Source organism: Erythrolamprus reginae, chromosome 4 (genome assembly GCF_031021105.1).
Source record: "Erythrolamprus reginae isolate rEryReg1 chromosome 4, rEryReg1.hap1, whole genome shotgun sequence".
Lineage (NCBI taxonomy): Eukaryota > Metazoa > Chordata > Lepidosauria > Squamata > Dipsadidae > Erythrolamprus > Erythrolamprus reginae.
The window spans coordinates 12,381,841-12,404,518 of NC_091953.1; the positions used below are offsets into that span (position 1 = coordinate 12,381,841).

Here is a 22,678-nt window from a genome sequence, read left to right on the forward strand (position 1 = left end):
TTCTCTCTCCCTTGCTTTCTCTCTCCCACCGGGCCCCAAAAGCTCACTTGCCGTCACCGTCAGGGAAGCTCTAACCGGGCTCGTGGCACACCTGACCATGTCCTGCAGCACACTAGTGTGCCGCGGCACACTGGTTGGGAAACACTGCTCTAACAGAAATGAAGGCTGGTATTAACCTGGGGGCAGGCGGGAGGGCTTTTTCCCAAGTAGAGGACAAGGAGAAGCCAGCAGAACACCCCAAAAAAATTGCCGAAAATTCAGAAGAAAAGGTGGTGGCGCACCTGCACGAGCACCAACAGAACCGAATCCGTGACACCATCTTCACTTCACCAGCAGGTCGCTTAACGGTTCAGGCGATCTAGGCCGAACCAGGAGGAACCCACCCCTGCTCTAGGAAGACTAAACCATTCCATTACGAACCTCCTCGTCGATTTTTGCTTCTTCTGCATCGATATGCTGCTCCTTCAGAAATCTCTGGGTCTTTTCTAACTGGAACTTCACCAGCTCTTCAATAGCATCTTTTTCTTCCTTGTCCACAAATTCTTGCACGGCTTCCCCCATGCCCCTTTCGCTCAGAAGAGAAAGCTGCACTTTCTTGGAGACACAAACGAACAACCAGTCTGAGTTAATTTTATATAACAATTGGACGAAAGAAAGTAAGGTTGAAATGAACACATGGTTAGTTTTACCTAAGACCAGTAATGGACTGCTGCCCCCACCAGAGGGGGGAGAGCGCAGTGGAAGTAGTAAGTTTAAGCACTATTTGTTGAATACTTAATAGTTTTTTTTATTGTCCTTCCTTCTCTAGTACCTTAGTATGATCCTTAATTACTTTTAAAATAGGAAATAAAAAGCAACGTGAGAAAATATTATTTTACTCACATTTTACGGTTCCACATAAAGAGCTGATAGATAAATTAGTGAAGATTGGACTTAATCCCTGGATAGTTCAGTGGATTTGCTGCTGGCTGAAGCGTAGACATCAGAGAGTTATTGTGAACGGCGAGTATTCTGAGCAGAGTCAGGTTACAAGCGGTGTGCCACAAGGGTCTGTTCTGGGTCCTATTCTTTTTAATATGTTTGTGAGTGACATAGGGGAAGGTTTGGTGGGGAAGGTTTGGTAGGGAAGGTTTGCCTATTTGCCGATGACTCTAAAGTGTGCAATAGGGTTGATATTCCTGGAGGGGTCTGTAATATGGTAAATGATTTAGCTTTACTAGATAAATGGTCAAAGAAATGGAAACTGCAGTTTAATGTTTCCAAATGTAAAATAATGCACTTGGGGAAAAGGAATCCTCAATCTGAGTATTGGATTGGCAGTTCTGTGTTAGCAAATACTTCAGAAGAAAAGGATTTAGGGGTAGTGATTTCTGAAGTTAGTTGGGGGAAAGATCAAAATCAACATGAGAAAATATTATTTTACTGAAAGAGTAGTAGATCCTTGGAACAAACTTCCAGCAGACGTGGTAGATAAATCCACAGTAACTGAATTTAAATATGCCTGGGATAAACATATATCCATCCTAAGATAAAATACAGAAAATAGTATAAGGGCAGACTAGATGGACCATGAGGTCTTTTTCTGCCGTCAGACTTCTATGTTTCTATGTTTCTATTACTGAAAGAGTAGTAGATCCTTGGAACAAACTTCCAGAAGACGTGGTAGATAAATCCACAGTAACTGAATTTAAACATGCCTGGGATAAACATAGATCCATCCTAAGATAAAATACAGAAAATAGTATAAGGGCAAACTAGATGGACCATGAGGTCTTTTTCTGCCGTCAGTCTTCTGTGTTTCTATGTTAAATAATTAAATAGTATGTTTTTGCCCATAAACGCTTTAATCATTTTAATCATTATCTAGAACTGTACTTTTATAACGAAGAAAATTGAGCTACTTGCCTAATCTGTTATCATACTGAACCTTGTGGGTCCAGTACAAAACCTTAAAATGTTACTGTGCTCCTCAACAAATAATGTTGTCTATTATTTGTCCTTTTTGTGGCTATTCAAATAATGTGACTTAATCAACTGAAAAAGAATCCAAGCACCTATTTGAAAACTTACCTCGGTCGGTAAGACTCCCACCCAGTCATATGATCTTTAAGTCACCCCCGGTCACATGATTGTCAAGCCACTCCCATCTGATCACATGGCTGGCAAGCCATTGATCCCCGGTCACATGGCCATCAAGCCACACCCACACAATAAGCCACGCCCACAGTGGGGCAGTAAAAAATTCGGCAGCCCATCACTGCCTAAGACTTAGTAACTTATTTGTTTTAACAGCCCTTTGTGGTACAATGGTTAAAGTGCAGTTTTGCAGGCTAACTCTGACCATAGCCAGATCGATCCTGGTTGACTCAAGGTTAACTCAGCCTTCCATCCTTCGGAGGTCAGTCAAAGGAGGATCCAGATTGTTGGGGCAATATAAATCTACATCAATTTCCGGTCACAATTCAAAGTGTTGGTTATGACCTTTAAAGCCCTTCATGGCACTGGACCAGAATATCTCCAAGACCGCCTCCTGCCGCACGAATGCCAGCGACTGATTAGGTCCCACGGAGTGGGCCTTCTCTGGGTCCCGTCAACTAAACAATGTCGGTTGGCGGGCCCCAGGGGAAGAGCCTTCTCTGGGGCGGCCCCGACTCTCTGGAACCAACTCCCCCCAGAGATTAGAACTGCCCCTACTCTCCCTGCCTTCCGTAAACTCCTTAAAACCCACCTTTGCCGTCAGGCATGGGGGAACTGAAACACCTCCCCCGGGCATGTACAATTTATGCATGGTATGTTTGTGTGTGTGCTTGTTAGTATATTGGGTTTCTTTTTAAACTTTTTTAAATATTTAAATTTATTTGGATTTGTTATGATTTGTTGTGTCTTGTGAGCCGCCCCGAGTCCGCGGAGAGGGGCGGCATACAAATCTAAATAATAAATAAATAATTAAATAAAATAAATACATCTAAATCGAGGGTGTCAAACTCAATGTCATTGAGGGCCACATCAGGGTTGTGTTTGGTCTCGGAGTGGGAAGGGTGAGCGTGGTCAGGGTAGGTGTGGCCAGCTTGGCATAACTTATTTTGGGGGCGCCTATGGCCCGAGTGCTCTACCAGAAAAAGTGAGCTCCTGAACTTTGTTTTTGGCTGGGACAGCCTCCTGCCGGCAAAAAAATGGAGCTTGGGAGGGCCCTGTTTTCACTGGCAGAGGCACTACGGGCCAGTCCTTTGCTATTTTCAGGGCTGGATCTAAGCATCCCATGGCTCATATCTGGCCTCCGGGCCTTGAGTTTGACACCCCTGGTCTAAATGCTATTGCTATTAATTTTTGCTACAACTTAGCTACAAAAAGCTTTACTTGTAACTTAGCTACAAAAAGTTACAAATTTTGTTGTAACTTAGCTACAAATGGGCATCTGCTACCAAAGTCAGTTGGCCTATTAATAATAATAATAATAATAATAATAATAATAATAATAATAATAATAATAATAATAATAATTTATTAGATTTGCATGCCGCCCCTCTCCGAGGACTCGGGGCGGCTCACAACAATAATAAAACAGTGTATCATTGAAACAAATCTAATATTGAAATAAAAAATATATAAAAACCCCAGCAGTTAAAACCATACAACACATACATACCAAACATAAAATATAAAAGCCTGGGGGAGATGTCTCAGTTACCCCATGCCTGGTGATATAGGTGGGTCTTGAGTAATTTGCGAAAGACAAGGAGGGTGGGGGCTGTTCTAATCTCTGGGGGGAGTTGATTCCAGAGGGCCGGGGCCGCCACAGAGAAGGCTCTTCCCCTGGGGCCTGCCAAACGACAATATTTGGTCGACGGGACCCAGAGAAGGCCAACTCTGTGGGACCTTATCGGCCACTGGGATTTATGCGGTAGAGGGCGTTTCCGGAGGTCCAATGCCATGTATTACATCAAGGCATGATTTCAAGTAGCTGTCTCCAAACTCTGATGGTATTCTAGATGGACAAGCAAACTGTACTGGGTTAGCCAAGGATCCCCAAACAATTTTTAAAAAGTTTCACATCCAGATTGCTTATCCGGATGCAACGTCAAACCACAAGCTTCCCAAAATTTAAATGTGTAAGTTCAATTCAAATGTATAAGTCCAAACGCCAACCGTACAATTAAAATCTAGTCCAGGGTTTCCCAACCTTGACATTTTGAACTCCCAGAATTCTTCAGCCAACTGGGGAATGTGGCTGGGGATTTCTGGAAGTTAAAAGTCCACACAACTTCAAATTGCCAAGGTTGAGAAACTCTGACCTAGTCTGATGACTATTTTTAAACCTAGTCATAAATCCTGGAATAATATGTTTACCTTCTCTGCTGTTTGGAAATATTGCTTTACCAAATCTTCTACCCGCAGTGTTGTTCCCTCAGCTGCAGGCCTGTGGACCAGTTTTCTGAAGTTAACTTCGTCTTCTAAAAACACAAATAAATAAATAAATATAAAATACATTTGAATACATTTTAAATACATTCTTGCTATCATAATCACCATTATGAAACTTAAAAAAAAAACATCACTCAAACACAAACACATATCTGACCGACACACATAAAGTATGTTTTATTTTAAAATTTTAGTGAACTTTAACACAAGGTTTTTGAACAGGTATAGGTTTTTCATGGAAAACAGACGTCCTATATTTTAAAAATACAGACAAAATAAATACGTTTTGAGCAGTAAAACAACACTATTAAAATAACACAGATTCCTACTGCAGATTTTGCACTTTTACATTTTATTCAGTTTCCAGTCTTATTGAATACATGATTTTACTTGATGGCTTAATTAGGAAACTTAAGACTCAGGACTTCCTGTGTCAGAAGGTTGCAAAAGGATCATATGATCTCGGGACACTAACATCACAATGATATTATGAGCAGAGTATTCTGAGCAGAGACAGGTTACAAGCGGTGTGCCACAAGGGTCTGTTCTGGGTCCTATTCTTTTTAATATGTTTGTGAGTGACATAGGGGAAGGTTTGGTAAAGAAGGTTTGCCTATTTGCCGATGACTCTAGTGTGCAATAGGGTTGATATTCCTGGAGGGGTCTGTAATATGGTAAATGATTTAGCTTTACTAGATAAATGGTCAAAGCAATGGTAATTGCAGTTTAATGTTTCCAAATGTAAAATAATGCACTTGGGGAAAAGGAATCCTCAATCTGAGTATTGCATTGGCAGTTTTGTGTTAGCAAAAACTTCAGAAGAAAAGGATTTAGGGGTAGTGATTTCTGACAGTATGAAAATGGGTGAACAGTGTGGTCGGGCAGTAGGAAAAGCAAGTAGGATGCTTGACTGCATAGCTAGAGGTAAAACAAGCAGGAAGAGGAAGATTGTGATCCCCTTATATAGAGCGCTGGTGAGACCACATTTGGAATACTGTGTTCAGTTCTGGAGACCTCACCTACAAAAAGATATTGACAAAATGGAACGGGTCCAAAGATGGGCTACAAGAATGTTGGAAGGTCTTAAGCATACAACATATCAGGAAAGACTTAATGAACTCAATCTGTATAGTCTGGAGGACAGAAGGAAAAGGGGGGGACATGATCGAAACATTTAAATATGTTAAAGGGTTAAATAAGGTTCAGGAGGGAAGTGTTTTTAATAGGAAAGTGAACACAAGAACAAGGGGGCACAATCTAAAGTTAGTTGGGGGAAAGATCAAAAGCAACGTGAGAAAATATTATTTTACTGAAAGAGTAGTAGATCCTTGGAACAAACTTCCAGCAGACGTGGTTGGTAAATCCAGAGTAACTGAATTTAAACATGCCTGGGATAAACATATATCCATTGTAAGATAAAATACAGGAAATAGTATAAGGGCAGACTAGATGGACCATGAGGTCTTTTTCTGCTGTCAGTCTTCTATGTTTCTATATTTCTATATGTATTAGGGGGGGGGGAACATCTCAAGCTATATTAGAGACTGCTCTAGAATCTGTTATGTTTTTAACAGGCCCTTTTAAAATTCAGTCATTATTTTGAACAATTGTCCTTTGCATTTTAAAGTTAGAACAAATTATTTGCTCAAAAATATTAATTTGTTTAGTATTTTTAATTAATCAATTCAACTGCAGGGATTCACTTAACTGTGGGCAGAAAGGTAACTGTTTCTGCTTGAAATCTGGCCCTAAGTTTGAGGACTGTCTATAATTATACCTATTCTTCAATTCATTCATCCATCCCAACACACATAATTTCCCACATAAAAAAAAAGAAAAATCTCTATGGATAATATTATTTTTCCTAGTAACAATATTTTCTACAACAAATTTGGAAATTATATACTTTAAAAATATATATATATTTACCATTTTTCTCTTTTTGTTCCCGATGTCTGAAAAAATGTATGATGTCTTTTGGATTAGCCACCCTATCCATGTACTTCTGGCTGAAACGGACGATACTGAATGGTTCGAAGCCTCCGCTGTAATCTACCTTCAAATCAAATAAGATAAAATATAAGAGAGGTGAACATTTTCAATTAGGCATGCGAAAATAATTAAAGATTCATCGGTTGAGTTTGATGCAGTTATCAAGATTTTACTAAAATATTAGCAAACACTTTATTATTTTAGTATCGCAAATATTTACTGAAGTATTAATATTATAGCACATTCTAGCTCCATGATCACGAACCTCTGGCACGCGTGCCAAAAGTAGCACATGGAGCCATATTGGTGGACACACGAGCTCAGGTCTGTTGTGCATATGCGCACCAGCCAACTGATTTTTGGTCCTTCTGGACCCACTAGGAGTCAGGAAACGGCCTGTATTCAGCCTCCAGAGGGGGTGGGTAAGGCCGTTTTCGCCCTCCCCAGGCTCCTAGAAAGGCTCTGGAGCCCGGGAAGAGCAAGAAACGGGTGTGCCATTGCGTGCCAAGAGCCATAGTGTGTCAGTCATGTGTTCATGCGCATGGAATTATGGGTGTGGGCATGCATGTGCATGGCCCAACCCCACTCTCCCCCTTTTGGCATGTGAACCAAAAAAGGTTCGCCATCACTGTTCTAGCTATTGTTAATTCACAGGAACACCATGTGCTAACACCTGACATATCTGAAAATACAGTATATTCAATTTTAATATTCATGCATCTTCAAACAGTCCAGGAGTTTATAAAATTAGCTCCTGTAAGATTCTCAATATCCATCTCTAAGGCATATTTTACTGCTACTTAATTAAGCAAAACAAAAGCCTCAAGAGATCCATTAGACATGTAGAATTGTTTAAAAATCAACCCATACTTGAAAAGTTACTGCTTATTAAAGTTTGGTTATGAGGCTAAGCAAAACATGGGAAAGAGAGCTTCCGATTTAAAGACTGCGCTCTTACTCGTAATCTTATTAGAGGCTTCTCTGGTTGCTTGGGGTTTCCGAGACGTTGTCTTTCTGCATTGTCCAGCATCAATTCAACCTTTAAGAAAGGGACATAATTTGCTAAATGCAAAATTTGCTGCACCAGGTATCAACATATGTATGACATAGGTTAAAGCAAACAATCTTTTAAGAGGTATGCCCATGTTACACCAACATTCTGCAGTCTCCATTGGTTGCCGATTAGTTTCTGGTCACAATTCAAAGTGTTGGTTATGACCTATAAAGCCCTTCATGGCATCGGACCAGAATATCTCCGAGACCGCCTTCTGCCGCATGAATCCCAGCGACCAGTTAGGTCCCACAGAGTTGGCTTTCTCCGGGTCCCGTCGACTAAACAATGTCGTCTGGCGGGACCCAGGGGAAGAGCCTTCTCCAGCTCCCCCCATAGATTAGGATTGCCCCCACCCTCCTTGCCTTTCGTAAGTTCCTTAAAACCCACCTCTGCCGTCAGGCATGGGGGAATTGAGACATCTCCCTCTGGCCTATATAGTTTATACATGTTATGTTTGTGTGTATGTCTTGCTTTTAAATAAGGGTTTTTTAGATATTTTAATTATTAGATTTGTTATTGTATATTGTTTTTACTATTGCTGTGAGCCGCCCCGAGTCTACGGAAAGGGGTGGCATACAAATCTAATAAATAATAATAATAATAATAATAATATTATGGGAACTGGGAGGGGATGATTGCAATGAGAGGGAAAGTTACTAGCCACAACAAATTCCTTTCCTAGGGTCCAAGGTCATCTTTTGTTCTGCATCAAGGGATGTAAAGAGGAAGTCGGTGGAATCCTTGCACTTGGACTGGTCCTCGTGATAAACATGTGGGTGGGGGGGATGAACCTTAAACTGGGTGGGGAACTGGAAAGAAGTTACTACTGGGATTGCCAAGGGCTTGACCAGCAGGGCTTTGTTAATAAATCGCACCTTGGATGAGAGAATTGGATTGGAATCTGATCTATTTCCCAGATGCTATTCGTGGCGCTGACAATTCTAGTATCACATTTTCATCTAGTGAGAATAATACCTGTATGCATTTTTTAAAAAAATCATTACCTTCTCCATGCAGAAATCTTGTATGACTTGTGTGACTTTTGGATTGTCGGGGAGAAAAATGTCTGGGGAGTCAGCCAACACAAGGTCCTCGAGGTAGAAAGGACGTACAGTCTGGAGAGGAATTTTCTGCATCTTCATTTTTTTGTCTTTGATGTACAGCAAGCCAACATGTCTGGAAGACGTGGAAACAAAATGGTTTGCATCTTTGGCAACATAGTAGAACTTCCGAGTGTTCACAGAATTTAGCAGAAAGCAATGGCAATAAAAATGGAACCCTCCGAGATGGAGCAAGTCAATTCAATTCAATTCAATTCAATTTATTAGATTTGTATGCCGTCCCTCTCTGAAGACTCGGGGCGGCTCACAACAACAATAAAAACAGTATAACAATGGAATAAATCTAATAATAAAATTACATTAAAAAAACCCAACAATTTAAAAACCATACAACACATACATACCAAACATAAAATATAAGAAAGCCTGGGGGAGATGTCTTAATTCCCCCATGCCTGGCGATATAGGTGGGTCTTGAGTAACTTGCGAAAGACAAGGAGGGTGGGGGCCGTTCTAATCTCTGGGGGGAGTTGATTCCAGAGGGCCGGGGCCGCCACAGAGAAGGCTTTTCCCCTGGGGACCACCAAACGACATTGTTTAGTTGACGGGACCCGGAGAAAGCCAACTCTGTGGGACCTTATCGGCCGCTGGGATTCGTGCGGTAGAAGGTGGTTCTGGAGGTATTCTGGTCCAATGCCATGAAGGGCAAAAAAAAAAAAAGTCAAGACCCGCGGCCAAGAATGGATCATCAAAAAGTAAGCAGCAGCATGAAGAAATGAATAGACTGAGTTTGAAATTGAAAGATAAACATTTAAAGATAAACTTTGAAATTGAAAGATAAACAAGATTCTGATTATTATAAAATTTGGGGCAAGTTTTATGACCGGATGGAAAGTTAAAAGATAATTAAATATTAATATTTAGTTACATTTGGGAAACATGGGACATGAAAATCAGAATTAAAATATTGTCAGCCAGATGGCAAAGATAAGAATTGGTGGTAGCACTATATAATGATGACACAAAGTTTAGTTATTGATAATAATTTAAACATATAGAATTTTATTGTATAGTTTCTGTGATGTATTGTGAGAAGTTTTTTTCTATCTTAGATATATATACAGTACATAGAACCTCCATTAATTATATGATAAGTTGATACTGGAGAAATGAAAGTTGAATTAAGATTTGCATAAAAGAGAGTTCAATACTGTTTATATTGATGTAATGCAATCTTTTAGTGTAAGGTGGAAAAAAAGATTGTTATTCAGAGGTTTCTGAATTGATAATGTTGTATAAGTTCTACAGAATGTTTTTTTATGGGAAGAGAGACAAGAGCCTCCATTGAATGATTAACAGAAAAAGATTATAGAGGCAAAAGGAGCTGTGATGTTCCTTCAATATACCAGGGTGATCCGACATAAAAAAACATATAGCTCCTCCCTGGTACAGAGCTGGAGGGATCAGGTCTGGTGGCTCAACTGTTAATTCTCTGCCTTACAAGGCAGAGGCTGCCAGATCGAATCCCAGTAAGGAAGAGTGTGGCTAGCTGATGAGGCCAGAACAAGGCCGAAATGGTACCATCCTAGTCTCCCTTAATTTTAAAATTTCAGCTAAAAATATTTTATATATATATATATATATATATATATATATGTTTTATTATAAGCATGGTTTTAGTGTTTGTAACTATATATTGTTTTAATTTTGCGTTAGAGAAAAATAAAAAATAAAAAAATTATACCGAGAAAAAAGGACAAAATGAGCTTTCCAAAATCTAAGGTGCGTCTTATACTCCGGTGTGTCTTATACTCTGAAAAATACAGTATCTTTTCCTGATCATGGCTTGACAAAGAAACTAAGGAAGGGGGTAAATTAGTGAAATATATAAGAACATACTTTCTGGCAGTTTCCCCCGGTGACAAAGATGTAACCACCGAACTTCCTGGTTGAGAAACATAGAAAAGTTGTTGCTCGTTTCTGGTTGGAGCTATTTTACATTCATGTTCATGACCCCAAATTACAAGGTCAATGAAGTCATCTAGAAACTGTTCTGGAATATAGTTTGTGGCGCCGTGTTTACTCCTGTGGCAAGGAAAACAAACATGACAGCAAGAAAATTAAAACAGCATTTTGCAAACAAGAAATGAAAATATCAAATTTTTAAATATGCCCATTTTCACACATATCAAAATGTAAGTTAAAGCAAAATAAAATATTAGATTCTGATATCTACAGATGCAATCCCATCTACATTTCAAAACATCTGTAATTACATTTTGCTGCTCTGGTTTCAAAAAATCATTTTGCAACACTGGAACAGTGACAAATTACCCTGCCTTCCATTGAGGATCTATATACTGCATGAGTCAAAAAGAAGGCTATGAAAATATTTACAGACCCCTCACATCCTGGACACAAACTGTTTCAATTCCTATCCTCAAAACGGAGCAATGCACACCAGGATAACTAGACACAAGAACATTTTTTTCCGGAACACCATCACTCTGCTAAACAAATAATTCCGTCAAAACTGTCAAACTAAGTCTGCACTACTATTAATCATCTCATTGTTCCCATCACCTATCTCCTTCCACTAATGACTGTATGAACCTATCTTTTATTTTATGTACACTGAGAGCAAGACAAATTCCTCGTGTGTCCAATCACACTTGGCCACTAAACATTATATTCTATTATTCTCTTTTATTTTCTCTTCTTATTCTCTTTTCTTCTCCTCTCCTCTTCTATAATATGATATTGAAATGTTGGCTTTCCCCAAGCAGATTAATGCTAGTTGAATTTGTTTTGTATGACACAAAAATTTCAATGACTTCCTTTTAAATCAGGATGAATCAAGTGGAAAACATTTGGGATGGTTGCCTTACTAATCAGCAGCTGTACCTATTTTGATGAATGACAAACAGATTAAACCATCTATCTTCATCTTCTTTCGGCCTCAACATGGTTACTTGCTTATTCACAAACATCCGATATAGTCTTTCGTCGGGAACAGATCCTAGATGATAAAAAATACATGCAATGGGCTTTTAGTGACCCAGCAAGCAGAAAATTACATAGCTGAGCAGTGTTCAACTACTATTTAGATAATACACAAGATTATTTTGCAGTTTTCTACTGGCAAAAGTTCGAAGCAAGTTTAATATTTTGCTTGCCACACAGCAGAGCTTTCCAACTAAAGAAAGTGTTTTCTGTTGGAAAATAATTCCCCAGAGATTCCCCTGACCTCATCAGTTTTTTTGAAACACCTTAAAGACAAATAGGATTGGAAACACTTTGCAGCCTTACATATTTTCCCACATGGCACTCACTGCACGAGTGGTGATGCAGTGGCTCAGAGGTTTAGATGCTGGGTTTATTGGCTGGAAAGCCGACAGCCAAAGACCTGAATTCAAAATGATGGGCTGAGCTCCCATCCTCACTTCAGCTCCAGCTATCCTAGCAGTTCAAAATCATGTAAGTGCAAGTAGGTAAATAGGTACTATTTCAGTGGGAAGGTAACAGTACTCTTGTGACGTCACGCTGGCCACAAAACCACGAAAATGTTTTGGGACAGTGCTGGCCTTGAAATAGCGATGAGCAACAACTCCTATAGTTGGCAAGGACTAGTGCAGGGGTCTTCAACCTTGGCAACTTTAAGACTTGTGGACTGCAACTCCCAGCATTCTGGGAGTTGGAAGTCCACAAATTTTAAAGCTACCAAGGTTGGAGACCCCTGGACTAGCAAAGTAAAATCCACAGGGACTCCTTTGCTGATTGCATGAAAATATATATAAAATTTAGAGGCATGCAGAATATCTCCGGGACTGCCTTCTGCCGCACGAATCCCAGCGGCCGGTTAGGTCCCACAGAGTTGGCCTTCTCCAGGTCCTGTTGACTAAACAATGTCATTTGGCGGGACCCAGGGAAAGAGCCTTCTCTGTGGCGGCCCCGACCCTCTGGAACCAGCCCCTGGAGATTAGAACTGCTCCCACCCTCCTTGCTTTTCGCAAACTCCTTAAAACCCATCTCTGCCGTCAGGCATGGGGGAATTGAGACATCTCCCCGGGCCTATACAATTTATGCATGGTATGGTTGGGTGTATGTTTGCTTTTAATAATGGGGTTTTTAGTGTTTTTTAAAAAAATTATTAGATTTGTTGTACATTGTTTTGTTGTTGCTGTGAGCCGCCTCGAGTCTACGGAGAGGAGCGGCATACAAATCTAATAAATAAATAAATAATAAAATAAATAAATATCCTATTGAACCCTTTCACAAATGAAACTTCATCTCAGGGTTTGGAGTGGTAATTTTGAGCTTGAAACGCTTCTAAATGCTTAGATCAGCATGTTTCCAAAAAGCAGAGGTTTTGCAATCAGAAATGGGTTATCCCACAAAATTTTGCAATTGAAATACAGTGTTCCCTCGATTTTCGCGGGGGATGCGTTCTGAGACCGCCCGCGAAAGTCGAATTTCCGCGAAGTAGAGATGCTATTTTTGGCTATGAACAGTATCACAAACCTTCCCTTAACACTTTAAACCCCTAAATTGCAATTTCCCATTCCCTTAGCAACCACTTAGATTATTACTCACTGTGTTTATTTATTAAAGTTTATTTTAAAAAATATTTATTTAAGGCAGACGAAAGTTTGGCAATGACATATGTCATCGGGCAGGAAAAACTGTGGTATAGGGAAAAAAACCGACGAAGTATTTTTTAATTAATATTTTTGAAAAACCGTGGTATAGACTTTTCGTGAAGTTCGAACCCGCGAAAATTGAGGGAACACTGTAGTTGGAAGTATTTTTATACACCGAAACCAATATTTTTGTGCTACTGCTGCTCTTAATTCTAACTGACAAATTACAACATAAAAATTAAATTCGATATCTTTATTATTTTTTTTCCATTTTTGGAGAAGCACTTGTATATACAGTGGTACCTCGAGATACGAGTTTAATTCGTTCCGGACCTGGGCTCTTAAGTCGAGCAGCTCTTATCTCGAACGACTTTTCCCCATAGGAATTAATGTAAATAATTTTAATTGGTTCCAGCCCTCAAAAAACTCACAAAGTTAGTCTAAATTATGCAGAAAGACATGTTTTTAATGAAGAAATGTACATGTACATATAAATGAATAATGAAGTTTCTTTCACTTAACTTGTAAACTTTCTTAAACTTTTAAATTTACATATGTTCAACTTCTCTGCCACCCAATCCTGTAGGACAGAGGTCCCCAACCCTTTTTGCACCAGGGACCGGCTTTAAGCGATCAAGAGAGGAATGTGTGAATGAATGGACGGAGGGTGGGAAGGAAGGAAAGAGGGAAGGGACAGGAACAGAGGAAGGAAGCAAGGAAACTTATGAAAGGGGAGAGTAAGAGAGGAATGAGTGAAGGGAGGGAGGGAGGGAAGAAGGTGGGAAGGAGAAAGAAAAGAAGAAATAGAGGAAGGGAAGGTAAAAGAGAGAAAGAAAAAGAGCAAGCAAGCAAGCAAGCAAGCAAGCAAGCAAGCAAGCAAGCAAGCAAGCAAGCAAGCAAGCAAGAAAGAAAGAAAGAAAGAAAGAAAGAAAGAAAGAAAGAAAGGGGGAAGGGACAGGAACAGAGGAAGGAAGCAAGGAAACTTATGAAAGGGGAGAGTAAGAGAGGAATGAGTGAAGGGAGGGAGGGAGGGAAGAAGGTGGGAAGGAGAAAGAAAAGAAGAAATAGAAGGGAAGGTAAAAGAGAGAAAGAAAAAGAGCAAGAAAGAAAGCTGCAAGCACCCCCCCGAGCCCCCCAGGCCGGCTGCAACCTTTTAAAACACGCGCGCCGCTTCGCAGCTGTCTCCTGAAGCCGAACGCGGAAGTTAGCGTTTGGCTTCAGGAGACAGCTCCTTGGCGCTTGTATCTCGAATTTGGGCTTGTAAGTAGAACAAAAATATCTCTCCCCTCCCAGCTCTTATCTCGAGTTGCTCTTAAGTAGAGCAGCTCTTATGTCGGGGTTCCACTGTATATAATATCCTGTCCCCAATCTGCAAAAGTCTTACCTAATCCATAAAGAGCAATTTTTGAATTTCCTTTCTGAAGCAAAATGGGACTGATTTCTATTTTCTCTACGGATGGTGAACGTCCAAAATGATTAATAAGTCCTGCACAAGTTAAAATATCCAAAGCACAAAGACCATCTGCCTATAATTATGGAAAATAATAACAAAGACAGAATTTGTGTCACATTAATTTTGTTAAGTTCCCAACATATTAAGCATTAAAACCAAATTTTCTTTTACTTACTGGTACATGTGTATGCACATAAGTAAAAAAAAACATGTTATGTTTGCTTACATCTCTCAGACAAACATTAAATGACAAATGAATGCTTTCTCCTGTATTAAATAGCCTTTGAAGTCTTTGACTTCTTAAAAGTAGAGAAAACGCAAATACTTTCGTTTCTAATCTGTTTTATTTCCTCCACTTTAAGAATAACCTCGGAATAATTAGACAAAAACCAGAATGTAACTAATTACAGTACTGTATTTTTCCATAAATTAACATTTCACAAATAAAACATACAAAAACAGTACGGTAAAAGGTTAATTTTTAAAACCTGGCTGATTTTTTTTGAAGACAATGAACCAAATCAATTATACAACAAAAGGTTTTATGTTTTTACTCTTAAGGAAGTTACATTTTATTCTAAAACACAAACCACGTGCTATCAGTACATTAAATGCTATTTTAAGCTTGTATGCCTTCCAAATCATAATCTATGATAAACTTGACAGCAAGTTTAAAAAACGAAACTGCAGCCTAGCAAATATTTGGTGCAGGATACCCGATAACTCATGCTTAATTTCAATAGTGGATTTTAGTATGGAACTGGTAGATTGTAATTTTCATATTCTTGGCTGTCTTTCTAAAGGATTACTAGCATAATTAATAAAGATACTGCTCTTCTTTCATTCTTTTAATATTCTTACCCCTGTGGGATCATCATGGTTGCCATGAATACTAAAAACTGGAATAGAAATGTTGAGATTTTCATCTTGGTAGTTCACCCATGGAAACCTAGACAGGACAAGAAGTTTAAAGCAAGCAAAAAATATCACTGGATCATTTCCAACATGCAACTAAACTCTACTGGAATGTATTTTTTAAAATATATAATTAAGCCTTATAGACTGAATTAGAATGGTGAAGTTCTTGATGTTGTTCTCCGAGTTTGGCCATCTGATTACAGATCTTTCACTATCCAACTAGGTAACATCATCAGTGTGATGGAGTGTGGGTTTTGCTGTTTATACCTATGTAGTAGTTTGTCTGGCCACTATTAGGCAACAAACTCTATATACATCCACACTGGTGAAATTAACTAATGAAAGGTCATTAGCTAATGAAAGATTTGAAATCAAACAAACTCAATGATTACCAAGAACTTCACAGTTCAACCCTGAGCTATATTTATTATTTTCTTTGAATTAAATAGAAGAGTGGAATAGTATTAATTTGATTGTTTGTTTTGAGAAAAGGGATGAGAGAGTTTTTATATACAGTGGTACCTCGGTACTCGAACGCTTTTGTTCTCGTACATTTCGGATAACAAATAAAATTTTCGGCAAAAATTTGCTTCGGTATCTGAACAAAAATTCGGATACCGAACAGCCACAGAAAATTTTGTTCACTATCAGAAATGTTACCGCCGGGGGCTGCTGCAATCCCAGCAGCTTCAGGGGGCTGAGGAGCTCTATAAGAGCTCCAAGCTGCAGGAAAGGTGGGGGCGGCTGCAATCCCGGCAGCTTCGGGGGGCTCCTTTCCTCATTGCTTCCTCTTATTACCTGTAAGCAGCTGCAAAAACTTTCTCCTTCCCGGCGGCGGCAACTTCCCTTCAAGTAGCAACAGCGCTGGGAACCTCACGTGATGAAGGGAAGCCGCCGGAGCCATCTCAGCAGTTGCCGCCGCTCCAGCAGCTTCCCTTCATTACGTGACGTTCCCGGCGCTGTTGCTCCTCGAAGGGAAGCCGGAAGGAGAAAGTTTTTGCAGCTGCTTACAGGTACGAAGCATTGAGGAAAGGAGCCCCCCAAAGCTGCCGGGATTGCAGCCGCCCCCATCCTTCCTGCAGCTTGGAGTACCGAATTTATTTATCCCATAGGAAATAAAGAAAATAGATTTAATTGGTTCCCAGCGAGTTAACAGGGGCTGGGAACCAATTAAATCCATTTCCATTATTTCCTATGGGATGAATAAATTCGGTACTTGACCAAATCGGTTCTCAACCACACTTCTGGAACGAATTGTGGTCGATTACCGAGGTACCACTGTACATTGCTTCTTGATTTGAAAAGCTGCTCAGGAAGTTGGAGAGATATTTATATATATATACCATAAAAAGAAAAATGCCTTTCTCCCATTTTAGCACTTTTCATGAATGCATAGATTTTTTATTTGCAGGCCACAAGGGTAATGGAACAGAATTTCCGGTGGGGGGGAGATAAAGAGTTCCATTGACCAGTGTTCTCAATCTTTCTAATGCCACAGTCCCTTAATACAGTTCCTCATGTTGTGGTGACACCCAACCATAAGTCTAGCACCCGTTCTCCCAACGGAGCTTTAAGCTGATTGGCAGGAAGGTCAGAGGGACACCCCCACTGTAAACATCGGATTGGTTGGATTATAAAAATATGTTCCAAGGTGCCAGAATAGAAGCTTTAGTTCTATCTGGGAAATTTGCCTTCTTCCATGGTCTTAAGTGACCCCTGTGAAACGGTTGTTTGACCCCCAAAGGGGTACCAACCCCCAAGTTGAGAACTAAGAAGACCATACAGGAAAACATCCAGTGTAATAATAATATAGACCAGAATAAAAATATATTGTCCAGAATTAGCATCACTAAGCAAAAAAAGAACCAACTGGATCAAACTTTCTTTAGTTGTTTACAATTCTGTAAATTAGAAAACAGAATTTGAGGTACAATAGGAATACTTACTTGCTAAAGCCGAAGTTAACTGACTGATCACTCAGAATTTCAAATTGTACAGGACGGTCACCCATACAATATTTTCTTAGTAATTGTAAACATGTATATACTGTTTTCCGGGAAGGCTTGTTTTCATGAAAGAGATCTCCACCTAATAAAATTAAGTCCACCTACAAAAAAGATTTTGAGGGGAGATGTTACTATTATACACTGCTCAAAAAATAAAGGGAACCCTTAAACAACACAATATAACTCCAAGTAAATCAAACTTCTGTGAAATCAAACTGTCCACTTAGGAGGCAACACTGATTTGACAATCAATTTCACATGCTGTTGTGCACATTCAACTTTGTGCAGAAGGAGTGGAGGGAAGTAGGAAGGTGAAGAGAATGAGTAAGAAGGTGGGGGGAGATGGAGATAGAGGGAGGGGAGTGTAAAGAAATGGAAAAAAATACTGATAAATAACAGGTTTTATTTTTAATCCTGACTGAAATGCCTGACATATAAAATAAGTTACTATGTTAATTAAACAAGTACAGTATAATAAAGTACCTCTTACGCTGAAAACAGAAAGAACTGAAAATGAAAAAATACACCCAGATGTTTGTTATAAAGCTTCATTTAAAGGTGAATACATATACAGTTACATATTTTTGCTAATAAGTGAAAAGGAAGGAAGCCTGTTATATATATATATTTCAACCTTAATCTGGCCTCATCAAACAGACATACCCTACTTGGATTTGAACCTTTAGCATGCTGCATGCAAAGCAAGATATTAACCTCTATGCATGTCTTAAAACCAATTTTATTTATCTCTTGGTTGTTGGCTGTTAACTCAGTTCAAAAGATTCTAAATAGTATTCAAATATGAACTGCGCATGTCCAGGTTAATTTTTCATTACTGCCCCAGGTCTTATTGACAGTATAACTGGCTCAAATTGGTCTTCGATTCACAGTGTTGTGTAATATGCAATTAATGTCCTAACAATAAGAATAATTTCTAGTACGGTTTTGGTGTACGTAACTGGGAAATGTACTATCAAGCAGCAGTGTTAACTTGATTGAAATAATGGATTCTGCTGGCAAAAATTAATCATCGAATAAGGCTCAAGTCACTAACAATTGCCCTGCTGAGCAATGGAAAATATTGGGCTCAACTGTGGTCATAAGTCAAGGACTTTGTCTTACATGTAAACTTTCAGTGGTAGTTTCGTAACATGATTTCAAAGTGGGTTACCTCATTATCCTGAGCAAGTTTCAATATTTCATCAAAGGTTACAAAAGTGTCACTTCCACGACAAGCATCCTTCTCCAAATATCCCAGGTGAATGTCTGTAGCAACTAAAATTTTAAATGTTTCATTTTCTTCATCATCTCTAAAGTTATGAGAGAGAAAGAAGCACAATAGTATGGCTGCATCGTTTACTGTTTCGGCATCTAATGCAATGAAGCATTTTGCAAAGTTATAGATGACATTCTTTAAAACCTATAGTATTCAGTATTCATTTCATTGAATTATAAAATTATAGGGAACAACTGCGCCACTAGAGACTTTTTTTGTTGTATTTCTATGATTAACTCAATCTCTATTTAGACTCTAGAAATAGTGCAGAGAACAACCAAGATGATTAGGGGACTGGAGGCTAAAACATATGAAGAACGGTTGTAGGAACTGGGTATGTTTAGTTTAATGAAAAAAAGGACCAGGGGAGACATGATAGCAGTGTTCCCATATCTCAGGGGTTGCCACAAAGAAGAGGGAGTCAGCCTATTCTCCAGAGCACCTGAGGGTAGAACAAGAAACAATGGATGAAAACTAAACAAGGAGAGAAGCAACTTAGAACTAAGAAGAAATTTCTGGATATTGAGAACAATTAAATGGAACAGCTTGCCTCCAGACGTTGGGAATGCTCCAACACAGGAAGTTTTTAAGATGTTGGATAAACATTTGTCTGAAATAGTGTAGGGGTTCCTGCCTAAGCAGGGAGTTGGATTAGAAGACCTCCAAGGTCCCTTCCAACTCTATCATTACACTATTATTATCTACGACACTTAGAACATTTAATTAGTTGAATTATTTCTTACAACAAATCTGCAATTTAAATTATAAAACTAAACTTTGCCTCCCTTAGATAGTTTTCATTTTCAATACTGATAGGGTGTCAGTAAATTACAGGAAAAGCATAATTAGCAAGACAGATGACTAAATTTCTTCCTCATTGATGTGAATATTGTGGAAAATTTACCTGGAAGTGGTAGAACTCATCTCTACAATCAACCTGGCTCCAATTTACAAAAGGTCTCACAAAGCCAAATGACTTTTAAAAAAAACCAGCACAGAGACTTTCAGTCAAGACCTATGAACAATCAAATAAAGAGAAGAATCTTAGGGTAATAAAGTTGAAGCCAAACTATCATCATTTATTGTTTAAAATGTATTTTTCCACTGAAAAAAAACTAAGTCTGATCCAATGTAAAATAAATGAAAAACCAAGAATCTATATAACCAGAAAAACTCTAAGGCAAGTATGGTTTTTTCTTTTTATCATGATCATATCTTTAATTTTTTGCAAAAAGCATTATAGCCACATGGCTCCTGCCTTTCAGGGAAAAATCTAAAGGAGAATTTGGAAAATATCTTATTATTTGTGGGTGAAATGAGGCACAACAAAAGCTTTCTGCAGAAATTAAGAGAGAAATGACAAACTAATGTTTTTCTCCCCCTTTTCTCATTTAATTATGAAAGAATAGAAGGAGTCATTCTCTTACACACAATGGGTTTTTGTTGAAGGAAAGAATGATGTTCTTTTATTTTTTTATAAAAGAGCAATCTAGAACATTCCATTCCATTTGTAGAACTTGCAGACAGGAGACCTAATCCTAATAAGTGGTTTGGGTATTAAACTCAGCCAAAATCTGAGGTCCAGTTTGTTGTGTTGGTTAAGATACTAGATTAAAAGCTGGAAGAACCTGAGTTCTAGCATCATTTTAATCGCAAAGCTATCTGGGGGATTTTGGAGCAGGAACTGTCTTCAGCCCTAGGAAGCAGGCAATAGCAATCTTCTTTCAAAAACTTGCCAAATAAACTTAAAGGACCAGTGCAGGAAGTCTTCAGTGACTCAAAGGCATCACTAAAATAAATGGAAATAAAAAGTGAACATCTCTTTGGATAGAATGGAAACAGCAAACTCTATCAAGGTCCACCCTTTCTGAAGCTGAATTTTTGAAATGATAAGTGAATGATCCAAGCAATGAATTATTTTAGTTAACTGACACTCATGACTGGTCTCTACGTAACCACTGAGGGGGGTTTGCACCATTTCTGTAAAAGTGGTCATTATAGTTTCCACAGGCACACTCAAAATCCAAAGGAAATCAAAACTTGTGAGACTAAACAACTTCCCAATTAGGCAAACCAACACTGGAAGTTTTTAAGAAGAGATTGGACAACCATTTGTCTGAAATGGATGGTTATAGTTTCCTAGAGCCCAGAAGTCAGACTAAAAGGCCCCCAAGGTCCCTTCCAACCCTATTATTCTGTGAAGTAAACCACATTTCTATCATTCTTGTAACACAGTGTCACATAATATAACTTTGATATAACTTTGAGTTCTCGGAGAGGGGCAGCATACAAATCTAATAGATTATTATTATTATTATTATTATTGTTGTTGTTGTTGTTGTTGCTACTGCATGAATCCCAGCGACCGATAAAGTCCCACAGAGTTGGCCTTCTCCGGGTCCCGTCGACTAAACAATGTCGTTTGGCGGGCCCCAGGGGAAGAGCCTTCTCTGTGGCGGCTCCGGCCCTCAGGAACCAACTCCCCCCGGAGATTAGAATTGCCCCCACACTCCCTGTCTTTTGTAAACTACTCAAGACTCATTTATACCGCCAGGCATGGAGGAGTTGAGATATTCCTTCCCCCAAGGCCATTACAAGGTATGCATGGTATGTTTGTGCGTATGTTTGGTTTTATAAATAATGGTTTTTAGTTGTTTTATTATTGGATTGTCACGTGTTGTTTTTATCATTGTTGTCAGCCGCCCCGAGTCTACGGAGAGGGGCGGCATACAAATCCAATAAATTATTATTATTATTTTATAAAGGTATAATATACAATTCCCAAACAGGAACGTAACTGTTCTATAGGATTAAACGAGCCGAAATCGTTGCCCCTGGATTTAAGCTGTTCTGCAGTGGCCAGCCAGCAGTCTCCTTCATAACCTTTTTGAGGGGTGGGTGAAGAAGAGAGAGACTGGCTTCAAACCAGGCCGGCGGGAAACGCAACATTCCCACAACATGCTACAGTCACACGAGCAGTGATGGCTAACCTTTTCTCGACACGTGTCGAAAGCATGCGCATGTGCAAGTGTGCAGTGTTGTCACCGATAACACAATGAGTGAGTGACACCCTCCCAGCCACATAGCCCCGACCCCGGTCTCCAGAGGCCAGGGTTGACCATTTTCACACACCCCCAGAGGCTCAAGGAAAGCCTCCATAGCCTGGGGAAGGTGAAAAACGGGTCTCCCAGAAGTTCTGGCACACTTCCAGCCTCTAGAGCCCAGTGAAGGCAATTTTCACCCTCCAGCAGGCTTGAGGAAAGCCTCCAGAACCTGGGGATACACAGCAGATACCCCAAAATCAGCTGACCAGTGGAAGGCATACGCACATGCATGGTGCAGCTGACCTTTGCGATAGCTCACATGCCCACAGACAGGGCTGTGTGTGCCACCTGTGGCACTCATACCATAGGTTCGCCATCACGGTGCTATAGGATCTCCTACTTGAGCTGGGGGCTGGACTAGAAGACCTCCAAGGTCCCTTCCAATTCTACTGTGATTGTGGGCTGAGTTAACTCTGCTTGGCTTTCTCATGCTGGGTAACCCCACCAAACGGGCTGCCTGTCACCTGCGCATCCACACATGCCGGCATGAGATTCAGCTTCTGCGCGTGCGTGGGAAGTAAAATCTTGCACGAGGACACTTGCGCGTGTGAGATTTCACCAATTTTAGGCAATTTCTTTCCTTCCACGCATGTGTAGGCGGGAGCTTCTGCACATGCGCAGAAAGTGAAATCTTGTGTGAGGATGCTCGCGCGGGGGAGATTTCACGCGCGGGAGACCTTCTGTGCATGTGCGGGAGCAAAAAAGGTGAAAATTGGTGAAATCCTGCACGCGTAAGTTTCCTCGTGCAAGAT

General features: G+C 39.7%; 1 protein-coding gene across 2 annotated transcripts in view; it reads right to left on the reverse strand.

The window, feature by feature from the left end:
• MRE11 (MRE11 homolog, double strand break repair nuclease) overlaps window positions 1-22,678 on the reverse strand; it is a 45,359-nt gene that overhangs the window by 22,068 nt on the left and 613 nt on the right. For both annotated transcript variants that reach the window (XR_011558928.1, XM_070749628.1), the window contains exons 2-13: window positions 19,727-19,837; window positions 18,718-18,856; window positions 17,487-17,647; window positions 15,484-15,571; window positions 14,554-14,695; window positions 11,434-11,548; window positions 10,429-10,614; window positions 8,473-8,644; window positions 7,373-7,453; window positions 6,352-6,478; window positions 4,348-4,451; window positions 421-594 (exon numbers count right to left, since the gene is read on the reverse strand). Coding sequence is in view for 1 of the 2 variants with exons in the window: in XM_070749628.1 (XP_070605729.1) it covers window positions 421-594; window positions 4,348-4,451; window positions 6,352-6,478; window positions 7,373-7,453; window positions 8,473-8,644; window positions 10,429-10,614; window positions 11,434-11,548; window positions 14,554-14,695; window positions 15,484-15,571; window positions 17,487-17,647; window positions 18,718-18,856; window positions 19,727-19,746 (1,509 nt within the window). In the remaining variant the exon portion in view is untranslated. The remainder of the gene's footprint in view (window positions 1-420; window positions 595-4,347; window positions 4,452-6,351; window positions 6,479-7,372; window positions 7,454-8,472; window positions 8,645-10,428; window positions 10,615-11,433; window positions 11,549-14,553; window positions 14,696-15,483; window positions 15,572-17,486; window positions 17,648-18,717; window positions 18,857-19,726; window positions 19,838-22,678) is intronic.